This window comes from Nomascus leucogenys, chromosome 11, assembly GCF_006542625.1.
Source record: "Nomascus leucogenys isolate Asia chromosome 11, Asia_NLE_v1, whole genome shotgun sequence".
In the NCBI taxonomy this organism is placed as follows: Eukaryota; Metazoa; Chordata; class Mammalia; order Primates; family Hylobatidae; genus Nomascus; species Nomascus leucogenys.
Window position 1 is genome coordinate 26,750,407 of NC_044391.1, and position 15,302 is coordinate 26,765,708.

The 15,302-nt window shown below is 39.0% G+C and overlaps 1 protein-coding gene across 3 annotated transcripts in view; it reads right to left on the reverse strand.

Moving 5' to 3' along the window:
* Positions 1-15,302, reverse strand: part of SLC25A13 (solute carrier family 25 member 13) — a 204,686-nt gene that overhangs the window by 143,868 nt on the left and 45,516 nt on the right. For all 3 annotated transcript variants that reach the window (XM_012510470.2, XM_003252527.2, XM_004089563.2), the window contains exon 3: positions 14,991-15,133. In XM_012510470.2, the coding sequence (XP_012365924.2) occupies positions 14,991-15,133 (143 nt within the window). The remainder of the gene's footprint in view (positions 1-14,990; positions 15,134-15,302) is intronic.

The following is a 15,302-nucleotide window of genomic DNA, read 5'->3' on the forward strand; positions in this document are numbered from 1 at the left end:
ATTCTGACATTGGTAAAGAAGCAGATTTGCAAGTAGCTAGGAAACAGAGCTTACATTTGATTTCCTTTCCTTTAAAATTTTAGATTTATGTGTTAAACACCTATAGTGTAGATCAAGCAAACCAAACAATTAATCCAGCTTATCTTTCTACACTAATACCAAACAAGGAAAGAGGAAAGGAACAGTATCTGCTCTTTCAAGCATTCACTGAGCAGCATCATATGCTGGGAAGAATATGGAAGAACTGTTGGTATTAAGTTGGCCCAGTAACGATACTTATTCTTATTCTGAGAATATGATTTGCAATGGTAACTCAAGGTTCAATACAAGAATAGTAAAAAAGGGAAAAGTGTTCCAAAAACTACTCCTCAGTTTAAAAAAGAGAGTAAGAGGTAAGCAAGGCCAGTTTTTCATAAGTGTGGGTATGGGTGACAAAGAGGCTCTCATGGAGGTTTTATGTTCAACTCATGTTGGCCAAATATGAGGGCTAAATGACTAGTCTCAAGGGCGAAGAATCTTGCAAAGGCCATCAGAACTTCTAAGCAAAGACATATGCAAAGTTCTCATGCAAAGCTCAATTTTAAATATTCTTCTCTATGCATAGAAAGTTTCATGGTAGAGCAGATTGGGCGCAAGCCAGAAAGAACTGGGTCCAAATGCTAGTTCTACCACTCATTAGCTATATGACTTTGAGCAAATTATTTAACCTCTCTAATTCTCCACCTCCCTTTGTAATATGGGCAGTGAAAATATTTATTTTAACGTCTTGTATGAAGATTAAATAAGAAAACAGGTGGAAATTGTTAGCACCAGATATGGAACCCTATATATGCTCAGTAACTATTCATTTCCTTCATCCTTTGGTCCAACCATCTAGGAAAAAAAAACAGCAGAGCTACTGCTCACAAAATATTTTTATTTTAAAAGTTCTTTAAGTAATAAAAGTTGCCCCTCTCCAAGCTTCCTTGCCTCTCTGCAAAGATCCCTATCAACCAGCAGGCACAATCTGGAGTCTACCAGGACTAACTGCATTCTCCTCTTTATTCTGTGAATGTCAGCCTTGACCAACAGTCCCAGACATCCAGGTTACCCTTTATCACTCACATCTAATCCCCGAGAGGCCCTGGACTTTTCCTATTCTGTCACCATCTTCCAGAAACCCTCCAACTGTGTTCTCTAGAATTCAGTGTACAGTGACCAAAATCTCCTCAATCCTTCCATAAAATCTCTCTTCACTTTCTTGCTCTAACCAATACCTGGCTGTCCCTTGAGGACACTGCTTCCACTGTAGACCCCTCTTAGGTAGGGATGAGCTTTCCTCTTGCAGTCCTAGGTTGCACCAGGCCTATAAGCAGGTTGGGTAGATCCCATATTCTCCTTCCTAACCCCCATCCATTCAAATATTCACTTCAGCTGACTATACCACTCAGCATACCTCTTGTTTCTGTGACCTAATAACCCTGGATTCCCCTCTCACCCCGTATTTTAGCCTTTGGCTCGATGACACTCTCTCAACTTCTATCTTAGTTCTCAATATTTTCAATATACTTATCCTTCAATATACTGATCCTTCAAACACTAAGGCCTCCAATTACATTAACTCATCTCTTCCTATGGCCTTTCTTTCATCCTTCCTCAGCCACTCACTCCCACGGTCACACTCTAGACTTTACTTGCCATTACCAAAAACTCCTTTTTCTCAATTTCATGCATCTCACTTTATGGCCACTATCTTCTAGTCTTCCTGTTCAGTCCCTCATAAACACATCCCAATTGATCAACAACTTTCAACCATGCTGAAACTCACAATTCATTAAGCATGTCACCTTCTCACCATCCTTCATTGCGTCCTACCCAATGTCCTCTCTTTGCTCCTTGCCCAGACTAAATCTATACTCTATCATCATAATTACTCCCTTGCATGCCCCTGTACCTACCTCCCTGGAACCTCACCTACTCTGGATTATTCAGTGGCCATGACCTCAACCCTAGCTACATCCAACCCTTACTACCTGGGCCTGAACAGCTGGCCTTATCTGAAAAACACACAGCCACACTAACTGGTCTCACTTTAAATTTCATGACCATTAATCCTCAGGTAAGCACTCAAGTGGGTCCTGTCCAGCCATCATGCTGTTCCTCACACATTCACCCTCCCACTTCTAGATAACTATGTAGTATACAAATCTCTCTCCACAAACTGCCAATACCTCAACCTGCACCTCCATCTCATCTATTTCCTGGAGAAAAATCAAAGAAACCAAAAGACAACCTGTCCCCAAATCTTACCACTGCATCTACACTCTCTCTCTACCCTAGTCTCTACCTTCTCTTCTAGCTCAGCATTTCTCAAAAATTTTAGGTCTCAGGGCCTCTTAACACAGTTATAAATTGTTGAGGTCTCCAGAGAGCTTTTTATGTGAATTATAGCTATCATATTTACTGTACTAGAAATTAAAATTGGAAAATTTAGAAAATATTTATTTCATTAAAAAGTAACTCTATTACATGGTAATATAAATACATTTGTATGAAAAAGAACTATACCTTTTTTTTTAATTGTAGAGACAGGGTCTTGCTATGTTGGCCAGGCTGGTCTCAAACTCCTGGCTTCAAGCAATCCTCCTGCCTCAGCCTCCCAAAGTGCTGGGATTACAGGCATGAGCCAGCACACCCAGCCAAAGAACTATATTTTCCAAAACAGAAAATTTAGTGAGAAAAGCAGTTTTATATCTTTACAAATCTCTTAAATAATGTCTGACTTTAACGGAAAACAGCTGCATTCAATCTGCTGTAATATGTTGTTTTGGTTGAAGAATATGAAAGGATTTCAGCCTCACACAGATTCATAGTTAGAAAAGAAAGAAGTATTTTAATGGCCTTTTTAGATAACTGGGGATGTTCTTCTTTGATACAACACCAAATCCCAACAAGTAAAGTTTCTTAAAGACTAGTGGCAATGTGCAATCTGAAACTGTATCAGTGAACTTTTCTCCTCTCATTCATGGGTCTGTGACCCACTTTTCAAACTATCTTTCACCCATGCATAATTTTGTAACACCATGCACACCGGTCAACTGGGAAAATATTGTTTCTCTATATTATGCAGATCATCCAAATGTTAGGAAACTTCATTAAACTATATTTAAAAGCCACATTCATTAACATCACCACCAATGACATCAGAAAGTCTTTAAGTATTAGGAAGATGAAACATGAAAATTTTAAATCTTTCAAATAAGTCATTCTTTCAAATAAAAATATCCCCTAGTAGAAGAAGACTAGTTCAACTAGCAACTCAAAACAACTGCTCAAGTACTTTTCCTCAGACAACCACCATACTACATTAAAGAGTTCCTTATGCACACTTACCATTTAGTTACTCAAAATTTTTAAATGTAATCTTGTGTAATCAAGAGCAAGATTTAATAAAATCAATGATTTTGACTGCTTCTTCAAGGACATTCTGAAGCAGAATCAGTATGATGATGATCATGAATGTATAATGAAGAAAATAATGATTGCTTACTCTGTTTGGATTGGTGTCTGTCTTATTCTGTTCAGGTTATTATAACAAAATATCCTAGTACTTGGTAATTTATAAGTAACAGAATTTACTGCTCACAGTTCTGGGGGTTGGGAAGTCCAAGACCAAGGCAGCAGCAGGTCTGGTGTCTGGTAAAGGCTTTCTCCTTCATAGATGGTGCCTTCTTGCTCCATCCTCACATGGCAGAAGGGGCAAACAGGTTCCCTCAAGCCTCCTTCACAAAGGTACTAATCCCATCTGTGAGAGCAGAGCCCTCATGACCTAATCACCTCCCCAATTCTACCTCTTCACACTATCATCATGCAGGTTAGGTTTCAACATGAATTTTGGAGGGACATCAATGTTCAGACAAAACCTTATTTGCCGTTAAGCCACCAGAAGTTTTATGCACTATTGCTTTTAGAAACATCAGCTCAAATATCAACATGGTGAAAAAGGTAGATCATGCTTTTACTATTGTGCAAATAGTTTTGACCTCCTGGACTTCAGAAAAGTTCTCAGGGACTTCCAGGAGTCCACTGGCTACACTTTGAGGTCAGGTGTTGTAGATGAACTCTCCATGCTCTTACAAGAGGCCAACCTCCTAGACAATGCTCCAGAATGTCTTTCCTTTCTCTCCTACATTGTCAATGTTATCTACTCTCAAGTGAGTCTTTCCCATTGGCATTCACCTAGAAAAGACCCTCCTTCAACTTCCCTTTTCCCTCCAGTTATGGCCTTATTTCTCACCTTTCCTTTTCAATAAAACTCTCCAAAAGAAGGCTTGGATTGGTAAGCAAGAGGAGCCGGGTAAGAGGAGGAGGAGCGCTATCTGTACATATGAATGAGAAGCAAAATCAGCACCCAATCAGCAATCAACCCTTTCTGAAATTAAAAAGAAAAAGAAAACCCAGGCACCTGACATTCCTAGAGATTTTCTAATACATCAGCAACATAATACAAACCTTTTTAAAAATTCTTTTTAATTTACTGCTTATAGACAGTGTCTAGCCACCACATTGCACACACCCCACCAGCCCCATGATTTCAGACATCAAATATTAACACAAAGTGAGTAATGCAAAAAGAAAGGGGGTTAATCAGACACCTTGAGAGAAAGGAAAAAATAACACTGATTCAATGAGAGCTCTTAATGAGGCTTTTTGTTTTGGTAGATTAATTTGGGAGTCTGATGACTAAGACGAAAATCTAAGCTTCTCAGGTGACTGCTATTGATTATTATCAAGGTTTCTTTTTAATTGAAGAGATGCTTTTGCTAAATTCTATAGTTTATGAATTTTAGATGTTTATCTGAAATCTATGTCTGCCCTAATAGTATAGAAAACTTTCCTCATTAGCAAATTGAAAGACCTCCCCTTACTGATTCCGTATTATAACTTGACAGATGATGAGCATTTCAGGCTGTGAACTGCTGATGTTTAAATATATTACCCTAATATTCTTTAAGTATTGCCAATTGTAAACCTCATTAACTCCCAGCATGCGGCCAAGGCCTGGATTTCATCACGACAGCCTCACAAAATGAAAACAGGTATATAAAAATGATTTTATCATCAACATTACTATATCCTCCTTCACCTTGTGAAATCTTTAAAAGGCCATATATTTTTTCCTCAGAAAAAGAATAGCAAACATAGGAAAGGCAGAGAACATGCTTTATTTATATAGGCCACACATTTCTAAACTTTAGATTTCTTTTTCATCTTTTCTTCTTTGATGCCTTTATTCTTCATGCATCAAAACAGGAACTGTCCCAGGACTCAATCTCTTTACTCTGAACAGAAAGGAATTATCTGAGGCCGGGCATAGTGGCTCATGTCTGTAATTCCAGCACTTTGGGAGGGCTGAGGCAGGTGGATCACTTGAGATCAGGAATTCCAGACAAGCCTGGCCAACATGGTGAGAACCTATCTTTACTAAAAATACAAAAATTAGCTGGGTGTGGTGGTGCATGCCTGTAATCGCAGCTACTGGGGAGGCTGAGGCAGGAGAATTGTTTGAGCCCAGGAGGGGAAGGTTGCAATAAGCTGAGATCATCCCACTGCACTCCAGCCTGAGACTCTGTCTCAAAAAAAAAAAAAAAAAAAAAAAAAAAAAAAAAATTTAAGCGTTTGATTATACAGCTGTCATTTTGGTACAACAAAGTGGCAGGGGGCTGACAAGGTGGTATGGTGAATCTGTCAGCCTCATCACTAGCAAATTGAGATATCTAACGTTCCCTTTCCCAAAAGAAGTGCCAACTTCTGTTTGCACATGGAGTATAAAGAGGTTCCACACTGGAGATGAAAGACATATGTGTGGTAAATTCCTATGTGACCCTAGCAAGCCAACTGGATCCCTGAGCCACCTGGTGCCCACCCCACAGACAGTGCTTGGTACCCGTAACCCTCAGTAAGTCAGGCACTCAACACCTCCAGCTTATTCTAGTCCCATGTGGTCTTCCCAGGTGAGAAGGTCAGTCACAAGTGAAGACAGTTTTTTAGCCTTGACTCCCTTTAACGAGATAACAGTCAGTAACAACAACAAACAGAATGTGTGCAAAGATCAAAGGAAAAATTTTCACCTTGCTCTTAACAGGTAAGTTGTGTGAACAATGTATAAAAATTATACCTAGAAGATATACAAAGCTTTATTCTCATTTTGAATGAAAAAATAATAATCACAACCAAATTTATAGTTCAGTTATGTGGTACAATAAGGAGATCTAGGCCCTGAGAAGTCCTTAGATCCCACCTCCTCCTCAAATGCTGGGACAAGCCCTCTTCACTCATTAAGGCCCACCAAAAACAAAAGGCTTCCAGCCCTAGACACTCAAAGTCTCCTCTCATCTCCCTTACGGAACTTCATAAATTGATTAAACACATCATTAAGTAGATTAAAACAGTGGAATGCAGGGAGGTCTAAACACAACAGAGTATTAACAGCAAGTATGCTGTTACACAGGCAAATCATGCCAATCCCCTCATTCAAATTAGCTTTTGATGGCTCTCCAGCATTCTCAAGATAAAGAACCCCAATCCTTAATATGAGGTACAAGTCCCTACACAGTCTGGGCACAACCCACCTCTCCCACCACCATGCCCTGCACCTCCATGCTCCAGGCATGCCAGCCTCTGCATTTCAAAACACAGGGCCTTTGCAACTGCTGTTCCCTCTGCCTGCAACTTTCTGTCCTCTGTACTCCCACCTCCAACTCCCGCAACTCAGATGTCACTCATGGAAAGTCTTCCCAACTTCCTAGTCCAAATGAAGCCCTTATTTGGTGTTACTCACACCATCTCTCTCTTTCATAGCAGTATCACAACATCAATTCACATTTATTTCAGGCTCCCTGATGAATACCTATCTGCTCCATTAAATTAGAAGCTCCAAGAGGGCAACAAGCACTTTGTTTTTTTCCATTCACCATGTTCTCTTCAATATACACAACTGTGCTAAGCGCAGAGATGAGGTTCCCAAAGAGCTGCTGAATGACTGGAGAGTGTTCAGAGAGAAGCTCCAGCACGCAAGGCTGACCAAGGTACGTATCCAAGGTACTCATGCATCATTCCACTAGAAACACGAGTGCTACAGAAAACAGGATCTCTCTCTCAGCAAGCTGGAGGTGTTAAGGCCGTAAGTGCACAGGCATTTAAATTCCCTGCCCAGAGTTCCACCCCAGCCCACACATAGGTGAAGTCTTTAGGAAGCAGCCATGCCCTCACAGAGACAGTTGACAAGAGGGGTCTCTGCCTGGAAAATGTCTGGATCAAGCCAAAACTACCACTAGAAAAAGGTTTTTTCTGGATCAGGCTGGCCCTTGGCAAAGAAAATTCTTCACAACTATAAGCTTTCTAACGTCCCGGAAAAAACAGCTACATGAGTGTATTCATTTCCTGGGGCCGCTGTGACAAATTACACCAGGAAAATAAAACTGGTACACGGAAAAGGCATCTGCACTTCCAGGTTCACTACAGCATTATTCACAATAGCCAAGATATGCAATCAACTCAAGTGCCCATAACAGATGAATGGATGAAGAAAATATGATACATGCACAAAATGGAATACTATTAAGCCTTTAAAAAGAAGGAGATCCTCTCACTTGTGACAATATGGATGAACCTGAAGGACAATATGTTAAGTGAAATAAGCCAGGCAGAGAAAGACAAATACTACATGATCTCACTTATACATGGAATCTAAAAAAGTCAAACTCATAGAAACAGAGAGCAGACTGGTGGTTGCCAGGGCCTCGCTTGGGGGAAAGGGACAGTATGGGGAAAGGCCCTGGGGTGATGTTGGTCCAACAATACAAAATTTTAGTTAGAGGAGTAAGCTCAAGAGACCTATTGTACAATATATTGACTATACTTAATAATCATATATTGTATACTTGAAAATTGCTAAGAGTAGATTTTAAGTGTTCTCAATACAAAAAGAAATTAGTATATGAGGTAATGGACATGCTAATTAGCTTGCTTTAGCCATTCTACAATGTATACATATTTCAAAACATCATGTTGTATATCATAAATATATTCAACTGTCGTCAATTAGAAAATATAAATAGCTGGGGCTGGGTGCAGTGGCTCACACCTATAATCCCAGCACTTTGGGAGGCCAAGGCAGGTGAGTTGCTTGAGATCAGAAGTTCGAGATCAGCCTGGCCAACATGCTAAAACACTGTCTCTACTAAAAATACAAAAAATTACAGGGACCCCTGTAATCCCAGCTACTCAGGAGGCTGAGGCAGGAGAATCACTTGAACCAGGAGGCAGAGATTGCAATGATCTGAGATCGTGCCACTGCACTCCAGCCTGGGCAACAGAGCAAGACTCCATCTCCAGAAAAAAAAAAAAAGAGAAAATATAAATACCTGAGTTCAGTGGCACATGCCTGTAATCCCTGCTACTCCAGAAGCTAAAGTAGGAGGATAGCCTGAGCCTAGGAATTTGAGATCAGCCTGGGCAACAGAGAAAGACCCTTTGTCTAAAAATAAAATAAAATATAAATATAAATAAATAAATAAAACAAATTCCCATAATAACACAATAAAATTTATTCTATCACAGTTCTAGGGATGAGAAGCCCTAAATCAAGAGTTCAGTAAGGCCACAGACTCTCCAAAGGCTCTTGCGGAAAATCCCTTCTTGCCTCTTCCAGCATCTGGTGACTCCAGGCATTCCTCAGTTTATGGCTGCATCACTCCCATCTCTGCTTCTGTGGTCACCCTGTCTCTTCCTCTTACGTTTTTGTGTCAACTCTCCCTTTGCCTCTATCTTCTAATGACATTTGTGACGGAATTTAGAGCCCACCTAAACAATCCAGAGTAATATCTTCATCTCAGAATTCTTGATATAATCACATCTGCAAAGACCCTTTTTCCAAATAAGGTAACATTTACAAATTCCAGGGATTAGGACTAGATCTCTTTGGGTGGCCATTATTCAGCCTGTTAAGGTGAGTAACAGAATTCGAAATACAGCTTCCATTCCTGGGCTTTTGTGAAAATGCTTCTTAGTACATTTAACTAAATTTAGTCAGCAAATTGATATAAAACTCTCATTTGATTATTACACATTATATACATGTACTGAACTAACACTCTGTATCTAATATGTACAATTACTATACGCCAACTGGAAATAGAAAAAAATAACTGAGATGTTCACAGTTTTTGCAACTAAAAGGTTCATTATAGGGCAAAGGATTAAGGCCATCTAACATTTTCCGTGTCACAGTAAAACACTGAGATTTAAGATAATACAAAATCTAAAAGAAAATGTCAAACAAAAGAGGACTGTGAGATTATGAGAAGAGGCAGCTCAGAACACTGAAAAGGCCAAGGAATTTAAAACCTGACAGGCCTGAGCACCTTTTAGCTACAAACTGCTTAAATACCAAGAGCTTCAGTTATCTCATCGATAAAACCAAGAAAACAAAGTCGGCCTTTCAAATCTGTCCAAGCTTTTGGGAAAATACACACATTATGTTATACTACATATGTAAAATATATGTTACATTGTTGTTATCTGATAAATGTAAGGCTGTATTTTTGGAGATTATATGTTTAAAAAAAAAGAAAAAGCATGTCTATTAATGGGAAGGGGGATAAAATAGAACACAAAGTACATCAGAAGGTATTCCAATTTTATTTTATATTTTATTTATTTTATTTTATTTTATTTATTTTTGAGACAGAGTCTTGCTCTGTCGCCCAGCCTAGAGTGCAATGGTGCGATCTTGGCTCACTGCAGCCTCCAGCTCCTGGGTTCAAGCGATTCTCTTGCCTCAGCCTCCCGAGTAGCTAGGATTACAGGCGATGGTCACCATGCCTGGCTAATTTTTTTGTATTTTTAGTAGAGATGGGGTTTCACCATGTTGGCCAGGCTGGTCTCGAACTCCTGACCTCAGGTGATCTGCCTGCCTCGGCATCCCAAAGTGCTGGGATTACAGGCGTAAGCCACCACGCTCAGCCTATTTATTCATTTATTTTTAAACATTTTTGCTCTTTCTTATACCTTCAGAGGTCTTCCAATTCTATCAAATAAAGGCCCGTAAACATATTAATGTATGTAGCAACCAAAATTTTCAGAGATAAAGAGACACAAAATTTAAAAAACAAAGAAAAATCCTGTAATGTTAAATTTGAAAGATGTCATTATGAACTTTTAATTTTTTTAAGTTTATATATTTCCCAGCTCTTTTCACTGAAAAGTCAGAGAAGCAGTAACACCCTGGTAACAATAAGCTTTGTTTCTAAGCACCATTCCTAAATAAAAGGAATCAGAGCTTCTTGTTGGGGGGAAAAGTGATTTCCAGGTCAAAGGCAGGAACGGTCCAAGGTGAGCCTGGAACAACTAATTTGCCAAAAGCAAGGAGCATCTGAAAGCTGAGAATAAGAAGCCAGCTTGAAGCCCAGCCCTCCCACTGACCAGATTTGAGACACTTTGCATGTAAGGGCATACTGGTAAGGGAATATAATACAGAATTAAAGTATGCAAATCCAGTAATTTATGTTGATATAAAAGATTAAAAGAAAAAGAAAAGGGGGAAGAGGAAAGAAAGTTTCTGTTTACCAAGGAATGTTGGACAATAAATACAGGAGAAATTACAGGATTAGAAAAATCGCCACCTTTTAAACATCAATAGAATAACTGGTTCAGCAAAGAATCATCAAGGATGCTAAAACCATTAGGTGAAAGGTTGCTGGAGAAAATATCCGTGTGATCTTGACATCTCATCTCACAAATTATCTACTCATATAACAACAAAATGGAGCCTTTACAATGGAAATATCAGGTGGATGCCAGCTTCACCAACTTATCAAACAGCATCACCAACGCCTGGACACAATCCCTCCTGAGGAGATACAATAGGTAGTATAGAATAGCTCCTAACCTATGCCCCAGAATTTATCCTGAATTGAATCAGACAATGAGGAAACAATCAGACAAGTCCAGAATGCAGGACCTTCAACCAAGTAACTGGCCTGGATTTCAAAAGTCAGTATCATGAAAAACAATGTAATATTTCTGTTCTGTTTTAGAGTAAAAGAGACATAACTAACTGCAGTATAATCTTCAATCAAAAACAAAAAAGAAAGAAACAAGAATAGGCAAAGAGCCATCTGAGTTTGGGAAGGGAGGTGAAGACACCAGATCTGCAAATATACTTGAAAGTTCCAGTATATTTAAATATGGACTAGACATTAGCTGATATTTGACATGATCATTAATTCTCCTAAGTGCGATAATAGCATGGGGGGTTATGCAGCAGAATATTCTTAGTCTCAGAAGATAAATGCTGAAATATTGTGATGTGTACAATTTACACTTAAGTGTTACAACCAAAAAAAGAAATTATGTGTGTACGTGTTTGTGTGTAGAAAATGTGTGTGTACAAAGAGAGCACAAAGATGGTAAAAATGTTAATAAAAAGTCAATCTAGGTGAAGGGTATAGATTGTGTGCTCACTATTCTTCTCTCAACTTTTTTGTGGCTCAGAATTTTTTTTCTGTAGTTTAAAATTTTTCCAAATTACAAAAAACAGATCTCAAATATTAAGACAGATAATCCATGTTGCATGTGAACTTGGTCACACTTACTCTGAACCATGAGCCCTTCTAGAGGGTGAAAAAACAACCAGATTTTCCACAGAAAAATGCTTGCTGGAATAAGTCTATGTTTTGCATAGTTTCAGCTTAAATGAACTAGTGTGAAATATAGCCCAGCCTTTTCCTGTGCCACCCTGCTCATACATTACATTTTCCTACCAAGCAAAGAATCCACCTTGGAGTGAGGGTAGAAAATAAAGGTAAGAAGGTTAAAAAGGAAACCTTCTGCCACTGGAACAGAGAGAGAAGGCATAATCCAACAATCCTCCAGAATACTGCAACAAGTAGATCACCTAATTCCCTGCCTGCTCCCTCCCAGTCGTCAAGGCCTTCATTTTACAGGAGGTTCTTTCCATTAAAAAAAAAAAAAAAAAATGGTATCTCATTGTGGTTTTGATTTGCATTTCTCTGATGGCCAGTGATGAGGAGCATTTTTTTCATGTGTCTTTTGGTTGTATAAATGTCTTCTTTTGAGAAGTGTCTGTTCATATCCTTTGCCCACTTGTTGATGGGGCTGTTTGTATTTTTCTTGTAGATTTGTTTGAGTTCATTGTAGATTCTGGATATTAGCCCTTTGTCAGATGAGTAGATTGCAAAAATTTTCTCCCATTCTGTAGGTTGCCTGTTCACTCTGATGGTAGTTTCTTTTGCTGTGCAGAAGCTCTTTAGTTTAATTAGATCCCATTTGTCAATTTTGGCTTTTGTTGCTATTGCTTTTGGTGTTTCAGACATGAAGTCCTTGCCCATGCCTGTGTCCTGAATGGTATTGCCTAGGTTTTCTTCTAGGGTTTTTATGGTTTTAGGTCTAACATTTAAGTCTTTAATCCATCTTGAATTAATTTTTGTATAAGGTGTAAGGAAGGGATCCAGTTTCAGCTTTCTACCTATGGCTAGCCAGTTTTCCCAGCACCATTTATTAAATAGGAATCCTTTCCCCATTTCTTGTTTTTGTCAGGTTTGTCAAAAATCAATGGTTGTAGATATGCAGCGTTATTTCTGAGGGCTCTGTTCTGTTCCATTGGTCTATATCTCTGTTTTGGTACCAGTACCATGCTGTTTTGGTTACTGTAGTTTTGTAGTATAGTTTGAAGTCAGGTAGCATGATGCCTCCAGCTTTGTTCTTTTGGCTTAGGATTGACTTGGCAATGTGGGCTGTTTTTTGGGTCCATATGAACTTTAAAGTAGTTTTTTCCAATTCTGTGAAGAAAGTCATTGGTAGCTTGATGGGGATGGCACTGAATCTATATATTACCTTATAGGGCCATTTTCACTATATTGATTCTTCCTACCCACAAGCATGGAATGTTCTTCCATTTGTTTGTATATTCTTTTATTTCATTGAGCAGTGGTTTGAAGTTCAGTTAGAATGGCGATCATTAAAAAGTCAGGAAACAACAGGTGCTGGAGAGGATGTGGAGAAATAGGAACACTTTTACACTGTTGGTGGGACTGTAAACTAGTTCAACCATTGTGGAAGTCAGTGTGGCGATTCCTCAGGGATCTAGAACTAGAAATACCATTTGACCTAGCCATCCCATTACTGGGTATAGACCCAAAGGATTATAAATCATGCTGCTATAAAGGCACATGCACATGTATGTTTATTGCAGCACTATTCACAATAGCAAAGACTTGGAACCAACCCAAATGTCCAACGATGATAGACTGGATTAAGAAAATGTGGCACATATACACCATGGAATACTATGCAGCCATAAAAAATGATGAGTTCATGTCCTTTGTAGGGACAGAGATGAAGCTGGAAACCATCATTCTCAGCAAACTATCACAAGGACAAAAAACCAAACACCGCATGTTCTCACTCATAGGTGGGGATTGAACAATGGACACAGGAAGGGCAACATCACGCACTGGGGCCTGTTGTGGGGTGGGGGGAGGGGGGAGGGATAGCATTAGGAGATATACCTAATGTTAAACGATGAGTTGATGGGTGCAGCACACAAACATGGCACATGTATACACATGTAACTAACCTGCACATTGTGCACATGTGCCCTAAAACTTAAAGTATAATAAAAAAATGGGGTGACAAGTGCATAAATAAGAAAAGGAAAGTGCTAGTGAAAACTGAGAGTATTCGAAGTACATAAAGACATTATACGTGGGTTATATCTCAAACTGCTGCATGTGGGAAAATCAGACACATGAAGATTCCAATAAATAGAGAAAATTCAGAGCTAGAGAACTCCACCTCAGAGTGATAGGTAACTGCAATCTGTCAAAAGGGTGCTGTCAAGCAGCAGGGACAGAAGCAAAGTCTCCTACAGTTTACCTAGAAAAAGAAGAAGGCAAGGTCCTTTACAGTTTACCTAGAGAAGGTTAGTTCTTGCACATTATACTTTGGCTATTAGCAGACATTGGTGTTTGACTAGCAAGAGTTCAGAGTCCAAAATTCTGCGTTTAATGGTGAAAGCCACTGCAATCTTATACAGCTTAAGGAAAACCCATTTTTAAAATGTAAGCAGAAGGCCAGATGAAGTGGCTTACACCTGTAATCCCAACACTTTGGGAGGCTGAGGCAAGCGGATGGCTTTGAGCCCAGGGGTTTGAAACCAGCCTGGGCAATACGGCAAAATCCCGTCTCTACAAAAAAATACAAAAATTAGCTGGGCATGGTGGCGCATGCCTTTGGTACCAGCTACTCAGGAGGCTGAGGTGAGAGGATAGCTTGTACCCGGGAGACAGAAGTTGCACTGAGCCAAGATCATGCCACTGTACTCCAGCCTGGGCAACAGAGTGAGACTCTGCCTCAAAAGAAGCGGGGGAAAAAGTTCCAACAAAATGGAAGCAGAGAAGACTGGTAGGGAAAAAAGGAATCCAAAGGCATTCTGCAACGTGTCCTATTTAATTCTATATGGTACGGTTTCTTTCCTCTAGCTTTTGCAGAGTGCCTTTCTTGGGGCTTTGGAATCACATGTGAATTTTTAAAGGCGATTTGATCAGAAAGAAAGATTATAGAAAAGTAACGTTCATAGAGCTATGTTGTACATTTACTCACAATTTTACAGCTGCCTTGAAAAATACCAAAGGCATATAAATACTCTCATATATCTGCACATCACCACCTTTTTGACAATAATAGTTCTCTGAAATGATAAAGCATTCTTCAAAAGAGTCAAACATATACATATTGAATCCCCAACTTGAAACAATGATTGAAGGAAATACATTATTACTCAAATAATGTAATAATAATAGTAGTAAGTACAGAAAATGGTCCTAAGAGATGGGAAGGTATACATTTAATGACTTCCTGGTCATTAGAGCAAAAGAAAGCTGTTTCAAACAAAAAGAATTAAATAAGATAATTAAAAATAAACATACCCATCTTTGGTCTGATCCACCACTCCACTTAAAAGTTCCACAGTCTTTGGATTAGGCTGGCTTTCTCCAAAAATGTTCAAGTATCGAGTGACAAAGTCATTGGGGGACATGAAAAATTCACCGTTCTTCTCAATGCTTGCATACTGTTTAAAAAAAAGAAAAACAATATTTTATATATTTGATTTTCAAAAGTATATAATCATGAAAGTGATATGTGAAAAAGCTTAAAATATCCAAACGATAAAATATCAGATATGATCATGTACGCTTCACAATGACCATTATCTCCCAACAGTTCAAAGAAAAAACAAG